The 26,834-nt window shown below is 32.2% G+C and overlaps 2 protein-coding genes and 1 long non-coding RNA gene across 4 annotated transcripts; 1 reads left to right on the top strand and 2 right to left on the bottom strand.

Moving 5' to 3' along the window:
* Window positions 1-380: 380 nt before the first annotated feature.
* Window positions 381-11,248, bottom strand: LOC143068779 (phospholipase B1, membrane-associated-like). The gene is made up of 8 exons (XM_076243079.1): window positions 11,197-11,248; window positions 10,323-10,431; window positions 9,520-9,652; window positions 8,410-8,567; window positions 7,848-8,025; window positions 4,357-4,455; window positions 1,839-1,904; window positions 381-1,162 (listed from the first exon to the last, which is right to left on the bottom strand). Exons 2-8 carry the CDS (start codon window positions 10,427-10,429, stop codon window positions 920-922), a joined length of 984 nt encoding a protein of 327 aa, XP_076099194.1. The 5' UTR covers window positions 10,430-10,431; window positions 11,197-11,248; the 3' UTR covers window positions 381-919.
* Window positions 11,249-12,466: 1,218 nt separating this feature from the next.
* LOC143068778 (uncharacterized) lies at window positions 12,467-15,444 on the top strand. 2 transcript variants are annotated; one of them, XR_012976246.1, is made up of 3 exons: window positions 12,467-12,562; window positions 12,997-13,719; window positions 14,629-15,444. It is a non-coding gene; the product is annotated as an uncharacterized LOC143068778 (long non-coding RNA). The 2 variants fall into 2 exon arrangements; XR_012976245.1 differs by having other exon boundaries at window positions 12,535-12,572.
* Window positions 15,445-17,225: 1,781 nt separating this feature from the next.
* LOC143066780 (phospholipase B1, membrane-associated-like) lies at window positions 17,226-26,361 on the bottom strand. The gene is given in 10 exon segments (XM_076239591.1): window positions 17,226-17,533; window positions 18,259-18,324; window positions 20,531-20,629; window positions 21,693-21,870; window positions 22,258-22,415; window positions 24,225-24,357; window positions 25,029-25,072; window positions 25,075-25,139; window positions 25,907-25,950; window positions 26,357-26,361. Coding segments are annotated over 10 exon segments (1,035 nt in total). The 3' UTR covers window positions 17,226-17,290.
* Window positions 26,362-26,834: the final 473 nt, after the last annotated feature.

Here is a 26,834-nt window from a genome sequence, read left to right as displayed (position 1 = left end):
AATACTACATGTCAGCACTGAAATTCTGACTACTGGGCTGGTGATACACTAAATTTAATGTAAATTTTCGAAGAATTCAATAGCAATGTCAACCATGATTTTTTAAATGAGAGTATTAAGCAGCTAATGAAAATCAAGGGTGAGAATATGATATTATTATGGCCAGAAGAGACAGAAGACATTTCGGGAAAATTCATTAAGCAGATAGGTTTGATAGAGGTCAACAAACTTTCCATGGCTTATTAAATCAACAGATCACCAAAGGATAAAGACCCACAGACAAAAACAATGCACAAAAAAAAACAGAACAGATAATTATAGGTTAAGAAAAACTGAAGTCAAAAAGACTGCAAGGACGCATTTTAATATCAAATGAGTCATTTATAATTACTTTTATTCAATTTATTTTGGAAATACTTCTATAAGTTCATAACAATTGTAAATATTGAATATAACAACATACAATGTTTAATCTCATTTTGGTGTGATGCTTTCAAAATCTCACAATAGTTTTCAATAATTGTATATGCATATATATTTCAGTACTAAGGCATATATTTATAGCAATATTAAATCAATGGTTCTTCTACGCTAATGTAGTCAAAGACTTTGATACTCGGTTTTACTTCGATCTCAGACTTACTTGTAAGTCGATCATGGTAAACTTTTATAACATTTTCATCCTTAATATAAAAATGTACAAAGCATATACCCTTTTTTTAAAATGAAATATCAATTAATGAATTCTTTACTGATTATGATCTAGACAAAACAAAAATATTTCGAAAAAATTATACTTGGAATTTCTCGCAATTAGGTAATAATGCAGAATTATATTCAGCATTAAGTATCACAGATATGGACCAGTTTTATAATAACAAAAAGTATGTTTCATAATAATTTATCAACCTATTAACCTCTAAATTTTTAAATATGATGATGATTGTCTCTTCTTCCTTATCTGATAAACAGTGCCACAAACGGCGGCTACCATACATATAACACCTAATACGGCTCCTGTAATAGTGGCATTGTTCCCCATCGTCGAACCTTTCTCGGCGTTTTCTGGTTCATTTTCCTGTTTATCATTTTGAATGTTTTCATGCTTATTCAGTTGATTCAGTTTGGGACTGTTCTTTCTGGTATAGAAATACGGTGCTTGCTGAAAAAAATTGAAACGTCTTTTCAAGTAATTAAAATCAATGAATTGACTATAAAGTTATATGTGATGGTTGCCAAGGTTTCGATGTTATCATTACCAAAAAAGCAAAAAACAACATTGATATATCCTATTCATTTCAGATAATGTCTTCTGTAAATTTCTTAATTGGTTTACGTCACTTCACATCCAGCATACCAATTTTCCAAGTTTAGTTATAAAACAAAAATATTATAATTTTAAAGAAATTATCTTCAAATCAAAACCATAATTTAAAATAAGGATCTCCGAAATTACTTTTTTTTTTATTTGCAAATATTAAAAATACTAACCTATAAACCTAAAAAGTTTCTTGGGTAAGGTTCTCCAATAGTATATATAAGGTAGCATGCATTAATCATAAAATGTTTAACCGTTCTGATGTTCTGAATTCCACAGTAATCTAATGTTTGCTACTTAATATTAAAGATTAAATGCGTATATATTGAATATTGAAAAAGCATCAACAATGTACAGCGATCACTTTTAGGTTTTAGCTTTCCAATCACACATTGTTTTTCATAATTTTGATATTCTTCCGTTTTAACATATTCTACTGTTTACGGAATAACTGAGATCATATCAAATACATACTTTGCTGTATTTGATTAAATTTATTCAAGAAAACAAAGTAAAATACCTCATCTGGACATTCAACAGGTACACCAGGTCTCCACGATATTCTCTTTTGTCCAACTGGTTCAATCTGATTAAGACAAATACAAAACGGTTTTAAATGTATATCGTATTTTATTTCTATCTCCAAATAAAGTATTATCTATGTATTTTTGTATTTGTTTCTAATCCTTTAAATAAGCCCCAGGTTTTGGGTGATTTATCATCATGTCTAGTCAAATATATTGCTATTTTTTTGTGTTGATTGGATAAATCTTAATTTGGATCGCATAACAAAATTATTAAAATTCACAGAAGATTTTGAAATTTCCCTTACACACCCACATCATTCATGAAATACAAGATGCTAGAAATTCACAAATTCGTCCTTCTTTGCTTTGGTATTCTTATTATAATAAAGATCGATTGAAATATTCCTACTTTATACTGGATAAACTACTTCAAAATGTCCTTGTATACATTTAACAAGTATGGCCTTGTAACATATTGTGATGATTGCATACACAGCCAGCGTGGTTAATTCGATATGTAAACTAAAAGGTGTGTTTATATCTCGATCCTTTCTTGATATCATTTCTCAGGAGAAATACCTCTAACCAATGTCATATCTCAAGTGATATATATGTTACGCCAGTGAATGTTAAACTGTTACGGATTTTTCAACAAATATGTGCTCATGAACATAAACTGCACCATGGTTATGAGAAAGGAGAACTGAAATCGAAACATTTTAACTGTCATTGGTTGACGGATACGAATTATGTATATGTGTCAACTCAGAAGCAACATGTTTTGCTATCTTATATCTATAAACAAGAATAGTCCTCTAAGTCTGTAAATTATCCAATTCTATCTTATTTCCAATTATGTCATTCGTGTGTTGATTTGTATGGTTTTATGGCTCATGCAGGGCAGAAGGGGCTTAACCTTTCGACTCACAAGGTCTCGTTCTATTTGGAGTTCTTACGATTCCTTCATGGTTTGTTTTTATATCTATTTATATATATATATGAAAAGGGACTTGCTATATTTGAACATTGAATAACTACTGTTGCCTCTTATTTATGATAAAAAATACTAGGAATGAAATGATATAATATGGAATGACATACAATATATATACATGAAACAAATTTAATTTACAATGTTTGATAAGACGTCGCCGAAGTAATTGCTAATGCATGTGTCCTGAGTCGTATTTCAAGTTATATATTATTTTTGAAATGATTTCAGCTGACCGAACATTAATATCTGTGTTTTCAATTAACCTAGCATCACATATAAGTGTAATTTTGGTAGGGTCGTCTCTATTAAGCATAATTTCACGCAGATCACTATACAATGTACTGGAGACTGTTGGTGTTCTTATTTTCTATAATTCAATTAGTTTAAATGCAATTTCTATTGATTTATAGTATGTTAGGCTTTGAATTTCTTGGGTTGTATTGTCCTGGTGTCTTTTAGATATCAATCCTGCTTTGGGTAATGAACCAATTCTTGTATGGTGTTGTAATATGGAAATGTAGCTGTTTTCACGTTCTTTTAAGTTTTTGTTGATAGACACGTCATTTACAAAACTATTCACAGCGTTAAATTCGAATACGGACGTAAATCATTCAATTCGTCTATTGCCACTATCCTTTGATAAGTTCAAATATGTTGAAATAAAATTGAGAATGGAAATGGGGAATGTGCCAAAGAGACAACAACCCGACCATAGAAAAAAACCAACAGCAGAAGGTCACTAACAGGTCTTCAATGTAGCGAGAAATTCCCGCACCCGGAGGCGTCCTTCAACTGGCCCCTAAACAAATATATCCTAGTTCAGTGATAATGAACGCCATACTAATTTCCAAATTGTACACAAGAAACTAAAATTAAAATAATACAAGACTAACAAAGGCCAGAGGCTCCTGACTTGGGACAGGCGCAAAAATGCGGCGGGGTTAAACATGTTTGTGAGATCTCAACCCTCCCCCTATACCTCTAGCCAATGTAGAAAAGTAAACGCATAACAATACGCACATTAAAATTCAGTTCAAGAGAAGTCCGAGTCTGATGTCAGAAGATGTAACCAAAGAAAATAAACAAAATGACAATAATACATAGTATTGTTTTACTTAATGGTGTTAAGGTATTATTTTTCGATGATTTTAAATTGTTGTTTCCAGTTGTGTATTTTGTTTTCAAGATAGTATAATGGTTTATCTAAAATATTTAGCTGACAAAAATATGTTGATTTCGTATGGGATGCTGTCGATGTACCTTGACTTTTCTTGGTTTACTTTTTATGTGTTATGTTGGGTTTGTTTAACTTTATCTGCCCATGTTTATGTCGGTGGCTAGCAGTTCCTCAGGGAAACGGCTATTCGAAATGACAATGCTTTCCTAATGATATGGTAATACTTAGCTTTGTTATTTTGGGAACTTCCGAAAGCTAAAAGATGTGAAAATTTTACGTACGGAGCATCAAATGCATATTTATTAACTTATTTACTTTTTACTTAAAAATTAAATATTACCATATTATCCCATAACGCATATGCAGCTGCTTCTTGTCCTTTGACACTCAGGTGAAAGCAATCTGGTGAGAAATAGCTTAGGTCTGTGGATCCATCCTCCTGTACAAGACAAAACAAATACAACCGAGTTCATTGTTTCGGAATGGTATCAATTAACGTTTGTTCTTTGTTTTCACAATGTTTTGTAAAATTGTTATACGCATATATTTAAGTCTCCCAAACAAAGTTTGGAGACTTATTGTTTTTGGTCAGTTCTTATTATTTTTACTAGAACACACCCGCGAAATCGCGGGCATTCAGAACGTGGTTGAAAGTATGTTAAGTGTTGAAGGAAGATTTAATGATGTGACTTGAGAATTTCAGGAATAGGTACTTGGGGACAGCTAGGAAAATATCTTTTTTATCCCTTCTTCTTTATTTCAAAAATTCCCATTTTTTTTTTTTTTTTTTCTATTAATTACAGTGTGAACATATATTTAGTATATTATGAACATGCAAGTCAGGAGCTTGTAAATAGTGGTTGTCGTTTGTTAACGTGTTACATATTTGTTTTTCGTTCATATTTTGAACATAAATTAGGCCGTTAGTTTTCTCGTTTGAATTGTTTAATACATTGTAATTTCGGGGCCTTTTATAGCTGACTATGTGGTATTGGCTTTGTTCATTGTTGAAGGCCATACGGTGACCTATAGTTGTTAATTTCTGTGCCATTTTTGTCTCTTTTGGAGAACTGTCTCTTTGGCAATCCTACCACATCTTCTTTTTTTGTAATCAATGAAATTTTGTAAAAGATTTAATGATTGGAGAATTTCAGAAAAAGGTATCAAAAGTCAAAGATACCTTGGGACAGGACACTTGTTTTCTAGCCCGGCTCATCCTTTTTTTCCAAAAATCCCCCCTTTTTATTTTCTATTAATTTTAATAACACATGGATAATTTTAGCGCTTAAATGTATATTATGTACATTCATTACTATAAATTGCATATTTGTTTTTCGTTCATATTTTGTACATATAGATAAGGCCGTAAGTTTTCTCGTTTTAATTGTTTTACATTGTCATTTCGGGCCTTTTATAGCTGACTATGGGGTATGGGCTTTGCTCATTGTTGAGGGCCATACGGTGACCTATAGTTGTTAATTTCTGTGTCATTTTTGTCTCTTGCGGAGAGCTGTCTCTTTGGCAAACATACCACATCTTCTTTTATTGAAATCAATAAATTTTTGTGAAAGATTTAATGAATTTCAGAAAAGGTATCAAAAGTCATAGGTACATTGGGACATGACAGTTGTTATTCTTGCCCGGCTCCTCCTTTTTTTCCCCAAAAATTCCCCTTTGGTTTCTATTAATTTTAATAACACATGGATAATTTTAGCGCTTATTTGTATAGTATGTACATTAATTACTATAAATAAAGTGTATTTGTTTTTTACTTTCAATTCTCACTTTACTAATCGATCCACTGGCCAGCGGTCATTGATATATTATACAGACTCTATCAATTAATAAACTCTGTGACCGCCGTGGATAGTTAACTTGAAAATGATATCAGATAGAAAATACTCTTTATTCGTAGTAAATGTATGTTCAAAGTATAAAGAAAACGCAAACCTGAAGTCTAATCTGACTTAAAATTTCGTCCAATGTCGGAATAGTATCCGGACGCTTTTTTTCTCGTTTTTCTCCCAAAATAACTCAATCTGAATAATCATATGAATGGATGACAAATGCGACTATGCCATGTACCTATAGGACATAGAGGCATGATGATTAATTTATTGTGGAAAGAAGAGAAGCGACACCCAAAATGAGGTCTTCTCGTTTAATAGTATAGATTATTCTTCTTCCTCTTCTTCCTCTTCTTCTTCCGACACTTTAAAAATGAACTTGTCCGCAGCGGTTCTCCTAAACGGCTTGTCAGATTTACTTAGGATTTTATAATATGTTAGAATTACATGTCTAGGTGAGCCATCAATGTTTCGTTTGTGCATTGGGATCTATTAAGGGGTATTTTGGGGGGTAGAAAGGAGGGAGGGGTTTACTATAGAACCCTATGGGATTTTATTTTCTAAAATTTTCAAATGAATATAACTTGAAAACTGTAAGTGATAGATACATGAAGTCTTCAGAAATGATTATAGGACAATAAAACAAATCACATGAAATATAGGGGGAGTCCCAGGGTGGTCATCCCCACCCCCTTCAACTTGAGAATATGCTTTTATCTTGTAAACGGTCCAGATCCCCACCCCTAAACCATATATATTCTTGAATGGGACGATAAAACAAATCAAATGAAATTAAAGGGAAGTCCCCGGGGGTCATCCCCACCCCGTTCAATTTGAGAATGTGCTATTATCTTGTAAACAGTCCAGATCCCCACCCCTAAACCATATATATATTCTTGTAGGGGACAATAATACAAATGAAATGAAATAAAACTGATGTCCCTAGGGGCTCACCCCACCCCCTCTTGTTTGAAAACTTGTAAACGGTCAACATCCCCACCCATAAACCATATCTATTCTTGTAAGGGACAATAAAACTAATCAAATGAAATTAAATGGAAGTTCCTGGGGGTCAACCCCACCCCGTTCAATTTGAGAATGTACTATTATCTTGTAAACGGTCCAGATCCCCACCCCTAAACCATATATAGTCTTGTAGGGGACAATAAAACAAATGAAATGAAATAAAAGAGAAGTCCCGAGGGAGTCACTCCACCCCCTCTTGTTTGAAAACTTGTAAACGGTCAACATCCCCACCCCTAAACCATATATATACTTGTATGGGACAATAAAGCTAATCAAATGAAATTAAAGGGAAGTTCCTGGGGGTTGCCCCCACCCCGTTCAATTTGAGAATGTGCTATTATCTGGTAAATGGTCCAGATCCCCACCCTTAAACCACATATATTCTTGTATGGGACAATAAAACAAATCAAATGAAATGTAGGTAAAGTCTCTGGGGGTTACCACCACCCCCTCCTGTTTGAATACTTGTAAATGGTGGAGATCCCCACCCGTAAGCCATATATATTCTTGTATTGGACAAAAATCAAATCAAATGAACATGGGACCATATAAATGGCGAGTTATGGGAGCTTTGTTTGGGAGACTTCGTAACAGCATCCTGTTACAATTACTTCTTGTTACAAGTTGATTTTATGCAGTGTGTTTTCGAATATTATTTTTTTTTCAAAAAGTAATCTGGTAATGTTTTCTTCATTTGAATTGGGTTTTTACTTCGCAATAGCTTTTATTTTAACCTTTAATTCGTTCTTTGTCTTCCAACTGTTCAGATTTCAGAAAGGGAATAAAAGTTATCTCAAAGAAGTGTCAAAAACATGCTTGTTACTTCTTCATTTTTTGTTGCTGATCAAAACCATTTACAGGTCTTTTTATTTCTACACTTTGACTAGGAGAACCCCCCGAAAATGTGAATTTTAGAAGTAAAAGTAAAAAATTATCAAATACATAAATTAGAGCATACTTTTGTTGGTACTTCCGTTTTTGAAAAGAATGGTTGATCGACAACAGTAAAATCGTCCCTTGTATCGTATCTTCCAGATGCAACCAAGTCCCTTGTAACTTTTTGATAAGCAGCAACAAAGACCTGAAGTTCCTCCTTCTCTTTTTCGTCAGGATACGAACCACAGCGACAACCAAAGCTAGAAAAAAATACGAAGAATCTTTTTTTTTTAAGGTTGTGCGTTTTTTTAATTTTTTTCAAAACACCAAGGTTTTTCTGCTTTTGCTTTATATTCTCAAGTCGTGAGAACCATTAACTTTTCTTAAGAACTGTGAGAAGACTTCTTTGTAACCAGTTAAAAAGGCACTGTTTCTGTTTTTTTATTATAAGGAGTCACATAAATGCATAAAAAATTATTTAAAATTACATTAAAACACTTTATGTGCACTAACTATGAAATAATATCATGACAAAGAACAAAAGACGACAAAAAAGACAAACAAATTCACAAAACTACACGTATAAATATTGAGCGACACGAAAGCAATCAAAAATTTTAAAGGAAGCATTTTATATAACTTACAGCTGGATAGTATCGCATACGAATCCCTCACGTAGAGTTGATGCAAATCCTATATTCAGAACTTCTACTAAATTTACAAATGCTCTCGGAACTTCAGCGTGAAAAATGTCTAATGCCTCTCTAATGTAACCAATATAATTTTCTGCTGAGTAAGCCTCCTGGGATATAAAAATATAAACCGATATACAAATATATGATTACATACTAGGTAAAGTATACAATCAATGACAAACATTTTGTATCAACCATCCGCGATAATTTCGTTATTAGTGTTAACATTGTCATAAAGCGGGAGGTTTTGCATGCCATTTAACCACGTTCAACCAACCATTTCTTCTAAAATTGTCCTGTACCAATTTAGGAATATTGAAGTTGTTATCAAATAGTTTGTTTCTATGTATGTTGGCATTTGTTTTTGTTGCACTTTAGTGTTCCTGTTCTTACAGTTCCCTCGCTTTAAGTTTGTAACCCGGATTTGTTTTTTTCTCAATCGATTAATGACTTTTGAACACTACTGCTGTTTTTATTTGAAAAATGCTTTATCAAACCGCTCATCTGTATAACGCTACAACACGTGAAAAAGAATTTTCATGTATATGATTGGTTGGTTTTCTTCCCTATATCACAAACTGTATTAACCCTCAATATGTAACCGTTCAAGCAAATCGCTTATGATTATATTGGTGTGTCGGTTTGATACGAGTAAGATATTGAAAATGCCGCATAATATTCACTATATCTCTTATTCTTATCCGTTTCAAATTTTTCCAGACCAGTTAAATGTATTTTCATAATAAAGTTGTTTGTTCTCTATGTTTCATTGTTCAAAATTCAATCACTAGTAATCTTTTATCAATGTCATATCACTGAATTATCTCCAAGACAGTTAGTATTGTCCAACTTACAGTCGTCATGATTCTTGAGTTTGACTACACAGCACGGTTTGTACAATTGATTTGCGAAAGATAAATGTCACTAGTCGTACTTTTGTGACATTTTTTCTTTTTTTCTTTTTGGAAGAAAGAGGGGTTCTTTTATCGCTATCGTTATCATTTGAATTAGTGTCATCTTTCTCTCTGTGTGTTTTCATTAGGTAAGGAATACAATTACCCTATCTTCACAGAAGTCGCACAAATCGTTGCCACCAATGAATAATGTTATTACTTTCCAGTCATTTTGGTAGTCGACACCTTTTTCAGACTTCAATCTGTCTACCAGCATTCTGGCTTGGTCTGGCATGTCGCTGAGGATAAACATTTAAAGTTGAAATAGAATTAAGACGAAGGCATACGAAAACAAAAGAACTACTAACACAAATTTTCTCGGTTCGATCCTCGCTCGGGGAGGCTCACCCTTGACACCATTTGCGAGTATGGTCTTGAGAAACGATGATAGTCTGCCGGAAGGGGGCTAAATGACTGACCCGTGTTTAGAGAGAGTTATATCTCTTGCACGTAAAAGACACCGTTGTAGATTTCGAAAAAGAGCAGGCTAATGCCGCTACAAGGCAACACTCGCACCCGCAAAGTGAAAAGGAATTGATATAAGTTGCAATAACTTGTTTCCCGGTCCACTATAAATAAATATGTTTAAACTAAGATAAAGGCATTTTCTTGTCGATTTAAAACATTTACAACATACACAAAGCACGTAGCAGCAACCACCAATAGTACCGGTATTTATATTCACAGCATTATACTTTTGTTTGTTAATAGTAAGTTAATGATTTAGTAGTCGTTTTTAAACCTAAGTTTTTTCACTAAACTTTTTCACAATTCTTTTTAAATTTAACTAATGTCTACGGTATATAATGAAAAAACTGTTTACACATATTATTTCAACTGGCCGAAAGATTCACGATTTTATGAAAAACTTTGAAGAAGTAAAAAATAGAAGATAAAAATATTGCAAACCTGGCCTTTTTTCCTGGAATGGCTACATTAAGATGTGCATTTGGAAACCAGTACGGACCCCAACCTGTAGCATATCCTTTCAGATCTGGATTATATCTCTTTATCATATCTAAAAATGAATAGCGTCATTCTTTTGTATAGATGCATATAACATTGACCAAATAAATGTTATGGATGAAGATTCTCATATTCTAAAAGTTCATAATAAAATATTTTCTTTATCACTATAAAGACTGCAAAGTTAAGGATAAAACAATTACACAGAGTAAAAGGTTGTTTATGCAGTATACTATACACTTAAATTTGAAACATGCATTGTAATACGTTTACTTTTCTGCATTGGCTAGAGGTATAGGGGGAGGGTTGAGATCTCACAAACATGTTTAACCCCGCCGCATTTTTGCGCCTGTCCCAAGTCAGGAGCCTCTGGCCTTTGTTAGTCTTGTATTATTTTAACTTTTTAGTTTCTTGTGTATAATTTGGAGTTTAGTATGGCGTTCATTATCACTGAACCAGTATATATTTGTTTAGGGGCCAGCTTAAGGGCGCCTCCGGGTGCGAGAATTTCTCGTTGCATTGAAGACCTGTTCGTGACCTTCTGCTGTTGTCTGCTCTATGGTCGGGTTGTTGTCTCTTTGGCACATTCCCCATTTCCATTCTCAATTTTATGCAAACAAAATCGAAACACCACTTGCACCTGGATTTTACTGGAACGTACGCATTTAAGACATAAAAAAATCTACTATCTGTCCACTATAAGACATAACTTTATTGGCAAAAATATAAAATTAAAAAAAAAGCTATATCATTCAGATTTTAAGACACTAAACATTAAAGATTGTTATTTGAAAAAAGGAAAATACGTAATGCTTACTTGGTAAAGTGATGTATTCTTCAACATTGCCATCTCCACCACCACTAAAACATAACAATTTGAGGGTAATAAGGGTGAAAGAAACGTTATGCAGAATGTATCTGTTGTGACGCAACGTTAGATATTGCTACTTCCACGAAAAATAGCGCTAAGTAAATATTTAACGGGGAAATTTTCTTAAAAATGCTGAAATAAATATTTCAAATTATATATGAAAATAAAGATTGCTTCTTAAATTTTCAAATTAAGACAGAGAAAGAATAAAAAATATAATATGTATAGGCTTCGGCAGACACAGATTATCAGATTAATACGTTTATTTAGCGTTGTCCCATGCATACTCGGGTTGAATATATAAGCAGCAATATTTCCAAAAAAACACACAATTACTAGAAATAAAAATAAGTATCCTATGTAAATTATAAAATCATATTGGATTGGAATCTCACGGCATTTCTACTTTAGTGTTATACTTCACCTAACAAGGAAAGCAGGAACGAATTGATAGTGCTTAAATGGTAGCAATGTCTGACGTTGCGTTGTATTTCGAACAATTTAAAGTTTTGAAAACAATTTATTTATAAATATGACCATATCAAAGTAATGTATGTCAACACATAATTTCTTAATACCGATCCAATGACACCTGCAAGAGGAGACCTCTACCTGCAGTGACATCGACCCAGTGGTATGTAATAAACTCATCAAGGATACCAGTCTTATTAATTTGTACGCGCGTTCCGTCTACAAAAGACTCATCTATGATGCTTGAGTAAACAAAATAAAGTACGAGATTTAAGCCTTTATTCCTTTAGGTTTTGGCATATACAAGTAAGGTCGTCTATTTCTTGGGTAAAAAATCCTTAGTATTTCCTTTCGTTGACAGTCAATTTACTAATATGACCATATCAAAAATGATTCAAAGATTCAAAGATTTCCTGAATAAGGGCTGGTGGAACTCTCGAAAGGAAACATCCACTGTAGTTGCATCGACCATGTGATTGTAAATAAACTCATCAAAGATACCAGGCTAAATGATTTGTACTCAAGACGCACGTTTCGTCTACAGAAAGACTCTTCGGTGAATTCGGAAAAAAAAGAAGGCCGAATTAAGTATGAAGTTGAAAAGCATCGAAGACCCAAATTCCAGGTTTTTTTAATCAGATATGTTACACCATTTTGTTAAAGTTTTGTTGAAAAAACTGGAAAGCAATTCAATCTGCAACCATTTAAATCGAATGAGTTATGTACATAGAATTACCCCATGAAACGCTTCAGTAAATTTTAAGCAGGAAGTTAAGTTAAATCAGAAATTCCCTTAATTTTGCATATAAAGGTGTGCATTGGATCTGTACGAAAGAAAAAGGTAAGCTTCTGTGAGTATGTAAATTATATTATATAGCATAACATCTTATCGACTGTATTTCGGTTTTTTATATATTCTACAAAAAGTAAAATCACAAAAATACTGATCTCAGAGGAAGTACTGTTGGCAGATTAATACTGTTAGTTGTTCTCTTGAGAAATATATACCCATATATATAACATAAGAAGACCATTCTCGTAAAATTCAACTTTGTATAAGATAATTACTATCAATACATTTGTGAAACAAATTTTGCTCGATTATTAAATAATCATGAAGAAAAAGCAAAAGCACAAAAATACATTAAATTAACTTGAAAACTTTATGATAGACAACACAAAATATTTCTTAATAAGTACACTTAAAAAGTACACTAACACATCCTGATTGGGCTGCAATGTAAATGTTTTTTTATTTCCATTTATCTTTTACAGGATATATAGATTTTGAAGTGTGGCGTAAAATGATATAAAACTAATAGTTTGATCTTATCTGTCATATTAATTCGAATATGGATGTATCGTTAGTGCCAGAATATTTTGTTATAATTTTGACTTTGATTGTTATTTTCGCACTGGTGCTGCTATGTTTTTCGGCACAACACAAATTATCAGGAACTTTTATCAGCATTATAGTTGTTGAATATATATTTGAAGTGTTTCGTGTTTTATATTTTATTAAACTTTACTGGAATAGAATAATTGTGCTCTTGTTTGATCTTCCTATCAGAAGTATGCCAGCAGTTTCGATGATTTGTTCCGTACTACTTGGCACAATTGTATTGACATCAGTTCCATTTAAAAAGTCGTCAGTAAAAGTCATCTGCTTGATCTACGTCCTTTTAGCGCTTATACTAATTATTATATGGAACAATTTCTTGTCAACATGCTTGATTGTTGTACATCCTGAGAAAACCAAACACATTTTCTGTGATTCATTCTTGAAAGATTCGAACCTGATGGATTACTACCAATGCATCAACGATGAGTCAATAAGTAAACTACAGGTCCTTAACAAACCCATGCCTAATACGTCTTTTTATTGCTTTGAGAATCGGGCACTTTGGACCAGCAGTTACTATCTGGAGTATTTGTTATTATGCGTCCCGTCTTTTGCAGTACTGTACAACATAGTATACAAAACGGCATCATTTTCTGGTTAGTATAATTTTGAGTTTGTAAGAAATTAAAGTGTGCATGACAATAACACTTGCCTTACCAATCATCGTTGAGAAAGGTAGCGACACAATTTGTACATTTTATAACCTTTCAATAAAATGTAAAACAAGACAGAAAGTAGCACTTTTTGCAATTTTCAAAGGTGCTCGAATAAAAAGAAAACATATATATTTTATAAATTGTACTGAGTATATTCAGCGCCGTAATGAATAAGTAACAAGAAAACTGTTTACAAGTGATAGTTTGTGTACATATTTCGGCTATCTTCAAAATAAATTTAGCGGTTTCACATTGCGATAAGACGTGTCACGGTACTTGTCTATCCCAAATTCATGTATTTGGTTTTGATGTTATATTTGTTATTCTCGTGGGATTTTGTCTGATGCTTGGTCCGTTTCTGTGTGTGTTACATTTTAGTGCTGTGTCGTTGTTCTCCTCTTATATTTAATGCGTTTCCCTCGGTTTAGTTTGTTACCCCGATTTTGTTTTTTGTCCATGGATTTATGAGTTTTGAACAGCGGTATACTACTGTTGTCTTTATTTGAAATACTTTTTTTAATTTCATCTATTCTATTATTTGTCACTACCAGCTTTTTATTAAAATCACGTTATGAAATTGCATCAAATATTAGCTAATGAACGTAAAACAAACAACAATCAATTGAACTATTCTATAGAAAGAAATTAAAACCTGAATGGAACTTGAAAAAAAATGGTGAGCTAGGTTATACTTGAGAAAATGTATAAGTATACTTTAAAAAAAAACTCATCAAAGTTCCAATGCTTATAATTATGTGAATATAAAATTTATAAATATTAATAAAATTTTGTAGAATAATCATAAAATATGTAAACATACTCTCATTTACATCGTGTTTTCCATTTCAGAACTGAAGAATTCTTCATCAAAGGAAACATGTTCCATCTGCCGTATCAACATATCTCTTTACAACCATACAATGCCTCGCGCCCTCTTTATAATTTGGTGCGTAAGACCGACTTTGTTTTTATTCATTGCAACCGGATTTTATCGTGCTTCATCTATTTATATTGACTCATTTATCATGATATCATCAGCGACATTTTTTATCCTGATTTTGTTTGACATTCTTATGTTCTATCTTTTTCAAAAAATGGACTGTATTGTTTGCAATAAAAGTGACTATAACGACGTCATAAAAAACCATGGACAACAAAAAGAGAGTTGCATAGATTGTGAGCAAATTAAATGCTTAGAATAATGTCCGAGCTATATGAATGCTTACAATTGTTGTGACCATATTGAATGCTTGAATAAAATATAACTTTTGCATGTTCCAGTTGTTATAAGCAAGAAATTATCGCTTCCGTTTGGCATAGTTGGTGCAAACATCTTAATATTTGTCGCAATTTTGAGTACACTAAAAATATATGTTTAAGTTTTGTATTCATGTATCAATCAAAAATGAGCTTATTTGCATACAAAATGATTTTTTTTTTCTTATTGACCCAGTATGAATTGAATGAGTAATGTAAGAAAATGAATTTTGTGTAGTTTTCTATTCAAGGGATATATTTTAGCACTTTTTGTAATTATATCTCTAAGCTCCTATTATGTTAAAAGGGGAATCTAACCAATTCAGGATAGAGCTTCTTTATACAATCATGATATGGTATCATTTAGTAAACAAATAGATAAATAAAAAATAAATCATTTTGATTCTTTTGTTTACTTACTTCCTTGTCAAACTAAAAACTCATTTTCAATTTAAAGTTAAAAAACGAATTTTGTCACCATTATAAATGATGAATTATGTTTTTATATAATGATAGCCTTGTGCAAAATTAATTGAAATTTTATGATAAATTTTACAAGTTTAAGCAAAAATGTATCTTAAGCGAACTGTGGTATGTGAATCTTAACGTGAAAAATTGGTAAATTAGTTAATCTTTTGTTGTTTATATTTGACATGTATTAAATTTTAACGTTTTATTTAATATTAATCTGTTTAATTTCTGGATGTCCCTATAGTATGACACATTTAAGATAGTATTTAAAGTTTATTATGATCAATTAAAATATGCTAGATGTATGCACATTTCTAAACGCGTCATCTTAATTTCCACAAAAACACATGGTATAATGAGTAAATTAATTTGATAAAACTTGATGTTTTTATCCTTCACAATAGAGACATAGAGACATTTTGAAATTTACAGAAAATAAATGAATCATACATACCATGATGAACATTGTGTACACCAGACGCGCCTTTTGTCTACAAAAGACTCATTGGTTCCGTTCGAATAAAAGAAGTTAAAGAACACCAAATAAAGTTCAAAGATGAAAAGTATTGTGAAACCAATATTCCAAAAGGTTTTGCCAAATACAGCTGATGTAATTTATTCCAGGGGAAATAAAACTTAGTATTTCGAAATTTTCAAAAGTTAATTTATAATTACGATGATATCAATGATACTTCATGTCAACACAGAAGTGATGGCTACTGGGCTGGTGAAACCCTCATATATGTTAGTAATTTATACCAATGTTAACCATGTCCTTTTTTAATAAAGATGTTAAGCAGCCAAAGAAAAAAACATAAGTAAGATAAGAACGAATCATGGCCAAATGAGAAAGTACATGTTATGAAGAAAAAAAACATTAACAAGATAGGTTTGATAGAGGTCAACCAAAGGTCTATGGTGAAAGAAAACATCACAACATCACAGGAATAACACACATGCGCTTGCGCAGAATTTTTCAATATCAGATGAGACATTTTTAATTACTTTATTCAATTTCTTTTTCAATATTCTTATATGAATTCATAACAATTGTAAATATTAAATATATACCAACTTACAATGTTTAATCTCATTTTGAGAGGGTTAGCGCTATAGAACCAGGTTTCATCCACCATTTTCTATATTTGAAAATGCCTGTACCAAGTCAGGAATATGACAGTTCTTGTCCATTCGTTTTTGATACGTTTTGTTATTTGATTTTGCCATGTCATTATGGACTTTTCGAATTGATTTTCCTCTAAGTTCAGTATTTTTGTGATTTTCCTTTTTTTGGTGTCATGCTTTCAAAATATCACGATAGTAATTAATAATTATATATGTATGTATACTTTATCATATGATTTTCATATACTAAAGCATATACATTATGTATTTGTTTACGAGTTTTGAACAGCGGTATACTACTGTTGCCTTTATTTATATCAATATTAAATCAATACGCTAATGTAGGCAAAAACTTTGATACTCGGTTTTACTTCGATCACAGACTTACTTGTAAGTCGATCAAAGTGAACTTTTATAAAATGTTCATCCTTAATCTAAAAGTGTACAAAGCATATACCCTTTATTAAAATTGAAACGCTAATTAATAAATCCTTTACAGATTATGATCTATACAAAACAAACCATTTTCGAAAACATTATACTTATAATTCCTTACAATAAATTATTAATGCAGAATTTAATACAACATTAAGTATCACAGATATGGACCAGTTTTATAATAACAAAAAGTCTTAATAATTTATCCACCTATAAACCTCTAAATTTTTAGATATGAGGACGAAAGTCTTTTCTTCCTTATATGGTAGACAGTGCCACATACGGCAGCTACTAAACATATCGCTCCTAATACGGCTCCTGTAATAGTGGCACTGTTTCTGAACGTCGAACCTTTCTCGGCTGTTTCAGGTTCATTTCCCAGTTTATTATTCTGAACGTTTTCATACTCATTCAGTTTCTTCAGTTCTGGACTATTCTTTCTGGTGTAGAAATACGGTGCTTGCTGAAAAATCATAAAAACATCTTTTAAATCAACTAAAGTCAATGAATCGACTATAGAATTATATGTGATAGTTTCCGTGGTTCGATGTTATCACGAGTAGAGAAGAAAAACAGAACATTGATATATCCTATTCATTCCAGGCTAGAGCTTCTATAACTATCTAATATAGTTTACTTCACAGCCAGTTTACCTATTTCAAGGTGGGTTTTTTTTTTTATAAAACTTAAGTATTCTAATTTTGAAGAAATGATCTTCAAATCAAAACCATCACGATTTTTTTGGGTAATTCAAAGTAAGGATCTCCGAAATTACTTTCTATGGGTTTTTTTGGCAAATATAAATACTTATCTAACCTAAAAAGTTTCTTGTATATGGTTCTCGAATAATATATGTAAGTCAGCATGCATTAATTGTAAAATGTTTTAACCGTTCTGATGTTCTGAATTCCACAGTAATCTTATATTTGCTACTTAATAAATAAGATTAAATACATATACACTGAATATTATATATACAAAAAAGCATCAACATTATACAGCGATTACTTTCAGATTTTATCTTTCCCATCACACATTGTTTTTCATAATTTTGATATTCTTCCGTGTTAACATATTCTACTGTTTATGGAATAACTGAATATAAATATCAAATACAAAGTTTGTTGTATTTGATTTATCTGAATAGCACAACAGAATGAATAATTTTATACAGGAAAAATAAAGTACCTCATCTGGACATTCAACAGGTACACCAGGTCTCCATGATATTCTCTTCAGCCCAACTGGTTCAATCTGATGATGACAAATTATTAATGAAAACTTAAAACTGTATATATATTTATAATTTCGTTGTCTTCATTAAAGTTTTTTCTATGTATTTTTATTTTTGTTCGAATTTGTTAAAAAAAAAAAAAAACATTTTTTAGGGATGATTGATCTTTTTGTCTTGTCAAATATGTTGTTGTTCGAGCAGACAACTTTGTGTGTTAATTGCATAAATCTTAGTTCTGATCGCATAACCAAAACAAATGAAATTCACAGAAGATCTGGAAATCTCACTGATACACCCCCATTATTCATGAAATGTTAGATGTTAGAAATTCACAAATTCGTCCTTCTTTACTTTGGAATTGTTTTTGGGTGATTTATCTTTTTGTCTTATCAAATATGTTATTGTTCTAGGAGACAAATGCATGTGTTAATTGCAAAAATCTAAATTCTGATCGCATAACATAAAAAATGAACTACACCGAAGATCTGGAAATCTCACTTATACACCCACATCATTCATGAAATACTAGCTGTTAGAAATTCACAAATTCGTCCTTCTTTGCGTTGATATTTTTATAATAAAGATCGATTGAAATATTCCTACTTTATACTGGATAAACTACTTCAAAATGTCCTTATATAAAATAGACAAGTGAAGCCTTCTAACATATTGTGATGCTGCAAACCCAGCCAGCGTTGTAAACATGACGTGGTAACTTAAAGGTGTATTTATATCTAGATATTTTTCTTGATCTTGATTCCCGGGAGTAATATCTCTAACCGATGGCACGACGTTTGCATATCTAAAATTATATGTTTTCCCGGTGCATGTTCGCCTTTTACGGATTACTAGTGTGCAACAGGTATTTACTAATGAAAATAAAGTGTACCAGGGTTATGAGACAGAAGAACTGAAATCGAAACATGTTTACGGTCATATGTTGACTGGTACGAATTATGTATATGTGTCAACTCAGAAGCAACATGTTTTGCTATCTTATATCTATAAACAAAAATAGTCTTCTAAGTCTGTAAATTATCCAATTCTATATTATTTCAAATTATGTCATTCTTGTGTTGATTTGTATGGTTTATGGTTCATGCAGGGCGGAAGGGGCTTAACCTTTCGACTCACAAGGTCTCGTTCTATTTGGAGTTCTTACGATTCCTTCATGGTTTGTTTTCATATCTATTTATATATATGAAAAGAGACTTGCTATATTTGAACATTGAATAACTACTGTTGCCTCTTATTTATGATAAAAGTTACCAGGAATGAAATGGTTTAATATGGAATGACGTCGCCGAAATAATTGCTAATGCATGTGTCCTGAGTCTTATTTCAAGTTATATTTTTCAAACGATTTCAGCTGACCGAACATTAATATCTGTGTTTTCAATTAACCTAGCATCACATACAAGTGTAATTTTGGTAGGGTCGTCTCTATTAAGCATAATTTCACGCAGATCACTATACAATGTACTGGAGACTGTTGGTTTTCTTATTTTCTATAATTCGATTAGTTTAAACATGCAATTTCTATTGATTTATAGTATGTTAGGCTTTGTATTTCTTGGGTTGTATTGTCCTGGTGTCTTTTACATTTCAATCCTGCTTTGAGTAATGAACCAATTCTTGTATGGTGTTGTATTATGGAAATGTAGCTGTTTTTACGTTCTTTCAAGTTTTTGTTGGTAGACACGACATTTACAAAACTGTTCACAGCGTTAAATTCGAATACGGACGTAAATCATTCAATTCGTCTATTGCCACTATCTTTTGATAAGGTCAAATATGTAAAAAGTATTGTTTTATTTTTAATGGTGTTAAGGTATTATTTTTCGATGATTTTAAATTGTTGTTTCCAGTTGTGTATTTCGTTTTGGCAAGATAGAATAATGGTTTATCTAAAAAAAAAAATAGCTGACAAAAATATGTTGATTTCGTATGGGATGCTGTCGACGTAAAGATGTACCTTGACTTTTCTTGGTTTACTTTTTATGTGTTATGTTGGGTTTGTTTAACTGCCCATGTATATGTCGGTGGCGCGCAGTTTCTCAGGGAGACGACTATTCGAAATGACAATGCTTTCCTAATGATATGGCAATACTTTGCTTTGTTATTTGTGAACCTTCGAAAGCCAAAAGATGTGAAAATTTTACGTACGGAGCATCAAATGCATATTTATTAACTGTATTTACTTTTTACTTAAAAATAAAATATTACCATATTATCCCATAACGCATATGCAGCTGCTTCTTGTCCTTTGACACTCAGGTGAAAGCAATCTGGTGAGAAATAGCTTAGGTATGTTGATCCATCCTCCTGTACAAGACAAAACAAATACAACCGAGCTCATTGTTTCGGAATGGTATCAATTAACGTTTGTCCTTTGTTTTCACAATGTTTTTTAAAATACATTTATAAGTTGATTTTATGCAGTGTGTTTTCGAATATTTTTTTTTTTTTTTCAAAAAGTAATCTGGTAATGTTTCTTCATTTGAATTGGGCTTTTACTTCGCAATAGCTTTTATTTTAATCTTTAATTCGTTCTATGTCTTCCAACTGTTCAGATTTCAGAAAGGGAATAAAAGTTATCTCAAAGAAGTGTCAAAAACATGCTTGTTACTTCTTCATTTTTTGTTGCTGCTCAAAACCACTTACAGGTCTTTTTATTTAAGAAATAATTCATGGGGGCTTGAATATATCGTTATTTTACCACGGGTTGGCCCTTTATGACAAATATTTTACCCTGAGCGATAGCGAGGGGTAAAATATCGGCATAAAGGGACAACCCGTGGTAAAATAACGATATATTCAAGCCCCCATGAATTATTTCGATTCTGATAAGACAAATATAGCAATTGTTTTGGTTCAAAGCGCACTAGATGGAGGCAAATATTTGCCGTTCCCATAAATTAACCCACTTTAAGATTGGCGGTAAAGAACGGAGCAAACAGATTTAGTGACATGCTCAAACTATTTACAATAATATATTTAGATAGATTTGGATGAATTTTAATGATAATTTACTTATATATCTTCTATGTATATAAAAAAGGGCTTATACCACATTTTAGTATTGTTTGTTTACGTTTCATTCTGGTGATGATTTTCGGTATCAGAAGCGTGTATTTTCCCGAAAAATGCTTAAACTATTACGTTATCATTCTATGACGTCGTGTACTCCATCCATAAACAATCATATGACGTGGGAGTACAATCAGAACAGCCCAACCAATATATTCATATTTTACCACGGGTGTGTACTCAAAGCGTTTGAAGGACGTCATGTTAGAATTCTACACTTTGACTAGGAGAACCGCCCGAAAATGGGAATTTTAGAAGTAAAAGTAAAAATTTATCAAATACATAAATTAGAGCATACTTTTGTTGGTACTTCCGTTTTTGAAAAGAATGGTTGATCGACAACAGTGAAATCGTCCCTTGTATCGTATCTTCCAGATGCAACCAAGTCCCTTGTAACTTTTTGATAAGCAGCAACAAAGACCTGAAGTTCCTCCTTCTCTTTTTCGTCAGGATATGAACCACAGCGACAACCAAAGCTAGAAAAAATACGAAGATTCTTTTTTTTTTACGGTTGTGCGTTTTTTTTCGTTTTTTTTCAAAACACCAAGTTTTTTCTACTTTTGCTTTATATTCTCAAGTCGTGAGGACCATGGACTTTTCTTAAGATTAAGAAGACTTCTTTGTAACCAGTTAAAAAAGCACTGTTTCTGTTTTTTTTTATTATATGGAGTCACATAAATGCATAAAAAAAATCAAAATTACATTAAAACACAATTCTTTGGGTGCACTAACTATGAAATAATATCATGACAAAGAACAAAAGACGACAAAAAAGACAAACAAATTCACAAAACTACACGTATAAATATTGAGCAACACGAAAGCAATCAAAAATTTTAAAGGAAGTATTATATATAACTTACAGCTGGATAGTATCGCATACGAATCCCTCACGTAGAGTTGATGCAAATCCTATATTCAGAACTTCTACTAAATTTACAAATGCTCTCGGAACTTCAGCGTGAAAAATGTCTAATGCCTCTCTAATGTAACCAATATAATTTTCTGCTGAGTAAGCCTCCTGGAATATAAAAATATAAAACCGATATACAAATATTTGATTACATACTAGGTAAATTTTATAAGTATACAATCAATGACAAACATTTTGTATCAGCCATCCGCGATAATATCGTTATTAGTGTTAACATTGTCATAAAGCGGGAGGTTTTGCATGCGATTTACCACTTTCAACCAACCATTTTTTTTCTAAAAATGTCCTGTACCAATTCAGGAATATGGAAGTTGTTATCAAATAGTTTGTATCTATGTATGTTGGCATTTGTTTTTGTTGCACTTTAGTGTTCCTGTTCCTACAGTTCCCTCGCTTTTAGTTTGTAACCCGGATTTGTTTTTTTTCTCAATCGATTAATGACTTTTGAACACCGGAATACTAATGCTGTCTTTATTTAAACAATGCTTTATCAAACCGCTCATCTGTATAACGCTACAATACGTGAAAAAGAAGTTTCGTGTATATGATTAGTTTGTTTTTGTTTTCCTATATCACAAACTGTATTGTGAACGGACTGATCTAACATTCAAGTAAAAGTAACGTTTTCCGGATACCTTTTTACTTAATGCTAGCGCAGCCACGAAATACCAAATAAACCCAGGTTCTTTACATAAACAATGAAGACCAGTTCTGCCCTGGACACCTTGTCACACTAGGGGACAAGTGTCTACAACAACCGACATAACGGACAATTCTCTGGGAGGACAAAGCTAATACTTGACCGGATAATGATTTGGGCAAGTATAAGCCAGCATTCTAGGAAAAGAAGTCTTAAAGAAATAATACCTCAATAATCATATTTATTTCATACCAAAATACACAATAGATATTCTAATATTATGACAGTTAGTTGTACAACAATACAGAAGTTAAATAAAGTGGGGGAAATGTCTTACTTTAAGTAGGGATTTTAAACTGTATCATTTAAACCATTTTATACCCAAGTCCTAAAGTTTAAACCCAAAATGAAGCCAAAACATTTAAGAGACGAATTGGTCCAGAACAGTAATAGTAAACAGCATGGCTGTTATGAATACTGATAGTTACCTTCGAGGAAAGTGTGAATTCTGGACCATGTATAAAATGTGAATTCAGTTTATAATTAATAACTAAATGACTTAACAAATGGTACTTTCTTGAAATAAGATTTGCAATTTAAGCAACACCATCTTACCTTTAACTTTTAATAACCGGTTTAGAAAAGGAGTAAAGTTATTGTGTACATACACACAGGTGAAAGTTTTTATGTAAACAATAGTAATTATATAACAATGTAAATATGCTCAAGTTAAAAAGGGAGCTAATAAATAACTCTTAATTCCAATATTGCCACAGTATTAACCCTCAATATGTAACCGTTCAAGCAAATCTCTTATGATTATATTGGTGTGTCGGTTTGATACGAGTAAGATATTGAAAATGCCGCATAATATTCACTATATCTCTTATTCTTATCCGTTTCATATTTTTCCAGACCACTTAAATGTATTTTTATAATAAAGTTGTTTGTTCTCTATGTTTCATTGTTCAAAATTCAATCACTAGTAATCTTTTATCAGTGTCATATCATTAAATTAACTCCAAAACAATTAGTATTGTCCATCTTACAGTCATCATGATTCTTGAGTTTGACTACACAGCACGGTTTGTACAATTGATTTGCGAAAGATAAAGGTCACAAGTCGTATTTTTGTGACATACTTTTTTCTTTTTTTGTTTTGGAAGAAAGAGGGGTTCCTTTATCGTTATCGTTATCATTTGAATTAGTGTCATCTTTCTCTCTGTGTGTTTTCATTAGGTAAGGAATACAATTACCCTATCTTCACAGAAGTCGCACAAATCGTTGCCACCAATGAATAATGTTATTACTTTCCAGTCATTTTGGTAGTCGACACCTTTTTCAGACTTCAATCTGTCTACCAGCATTCTGGCTTGGTCTGGCATGTCGCTGAAGATAAACATTTAAAATTGAAATAGAATTAAGATGAAGGCATACGAAAACAAAAGAACTACTAACACAAATTTTCTCGGTTCGATCCTCGCTCGGGGAGGCTCACCCTTGACACCATTTGCGAGTATGGTCATGAGAAACGTTGATAGTCTGCCGGAAGGGGGCTAAATGACTGACCCGTGTTAAGAGAGAGTCATATATCTTGCACGTAAAAGACACCGTTGTAGATTTCGAAAAAGAGCAGGATAATGCCGCTACAAGGCAGCACTCGCACCCGCAAAGTGAAAAGGAATTGATATAAGTTGCAATAACTTGTTTCCCGGTCCACTATAAATAAATATGTTTAAACTAAGATAAAGGCATTTTCTTGTCGATTTAAAACATTTACAACATACACAAAAGCACGTAGCAGCAACCACCAATATTACCGGTATTTATATTCACAGCATTATACTTTTGTTTGTTAATAGTAAGTTAATGATTTAGTAGTCGTTTTTAAACGTAAGTTTTTTCACTAAACTTTTTCACAATTCTTTTTAATTTTAACTAATGTCTACGGTATATAATGAAAAAACTGTTTACACATATTATTTCAACTGGCCGAAAGATTCACGATTTTATGAAAAACTTTGAAGAAGTAAAAAATAGAAGATAAAAATATTGCAAACCTGGCCTTTTTTCCTGGAATGGCTACATTAAGATGAGCATTTGGAAACCAGTACGGGGACCCCAACCTGTAGCATATCCTTTCAGATCTGGATTATATCTCTTTATCATATCTAAAAATGAATAGCGTCATTCTTTTGTATAGATGCATATAACATTGACCAAATAAATGTTATGCATGAAGATTCTCATATTCTAAAAGTTCATAATAAAATATTTTCTTTATCACTATAAAGACTGCAAAGTTAAGGATAAAACAATTACACAGAGTAAAAGGTTGTTTATGCAGTATACTATATACTTAAATTTGAAACATGCATTGTAATGCGTTTACTTTTCTGCATTGGCTAGAGGTATAGGGGGAGGGTTGAGATCTCACAAAACATGTTTAACCCCGCCGCATTTTTACGCCTGTCCCAAGTCAGGAGCCTCTGGCCTTTGTTAGTCTTGTATTATTTTAACTTTTTAGTTTCTTGTGTATAATTTGGAGTTTAGTATGGCGTTCATTATCACTGAACCAGTATATATTTGTTTAGGGGCCAGCTTAAGGGCGCCTCCGGGTGCGAGAATTTCTCGTTGCATTGAAGACCTGTTCGTGACCTTCTGCTGTTGTCTGCTCTATGGTCGGGTTGTTGTCTCTTTGACACATTCCCCATTTCCATTCCCAATTTTATGCAAACAAAATCGAAACACCACTTGCACCTGGATTTTACTGGAACGTACGCATTTAAGACATAAAAAAATCTACTATCTGTCCACTATAAGACATAACTTTATTGGTACAAAATATAAAATTTAAAAAAAAGCTATATCATTCAGATTTTAAGACACTAAACATTAAAGATTGTTAATTGAAAAAAGGAAAATACGTAATGCTTACTTGGTAAAGTGATGTATTTTTCAACATTGCCATCTCCACCACCACTAAAACATAACAATTTGAGGGTAATAGGGGTGAAAGAAACGTTATGCAGAATGTATCTGTTGTGACGCAACGTTAGATATTGCTACTTCCACGAAAAATAGCGCTAAGTAAATATTTAACGGGGAAATTTTCTTAAAAATGCTGAAATAGATATTTCAAATTATATATGAAAATAAAGATTGCTTCTTAAATTTTCACATTAAGACAGAGAAAGAATAAAAAATATAATATTTATAGGCTTCGGCAGACACAGATTATCAGATTAATACGTTTATTTAGCGTTGTCCCATGCATACTCGGGTTGAATATATAGGCAGCAATATTTCCAAAAAAAACACACAATTACTAGAAATAAAAATAAGTATCCTATGTAAATTATAAAATCATATTGGATTGGAATCTCACGGCATTTCTACTTTAGTGTTATACTTCACCCAACAAGGAAAGCAGGAACGAATTGATAGTGCTTAAATGGTAGCAATATCTGACGTTGCGTTGTATTTCGAACAATTTAAAGTTTTGAAAACAATTTATTTATAAATATGACCATATCAAAGTAATGTATGTCAACACATAATTCCTCAATACCGATCCAATGACACCTGCAAGAGGAGACCTCTACCTGCAGTGACATCGACCCAGTGGTATGTAATAAACTCATCAAGGATACCAGTCTTATTAATTTGTACGCGCGTTCCGTCTACAAAAGACTCATCTATGATGCTTGAGTAAACAAAATAAAGTACGAGATTTAAGCCTTTATTCCTTTAGGTTTTGGCATATACAAGTAAGGTCGTCTATTTCTTCGGTAAAAAATCCTTAGTATTTCCTTTCGTTGACAGTCAATTTACTAATATGACCATATCAAAAATGATTCAAAGAT

Source organism: Mytilus galloprovincialis, chromosome 3 (genome assembly GCF_965363235.1).
Source record: "Mytilus galloprovincialis chromosome 3, xbMytGall1.hap1.1, whole genome shotgun sequence".
In the NCBI taxonomy this organism is placed as follows: Eukaryota; Metazoa; Mollusca; class Bivalvia; order Mytilida; family Mytilidae; genus Mytilus; species Mytilus galloprovincialis.
This window is presented reverse-complemented; position numbering and strand designations above follow the sequence as displayed.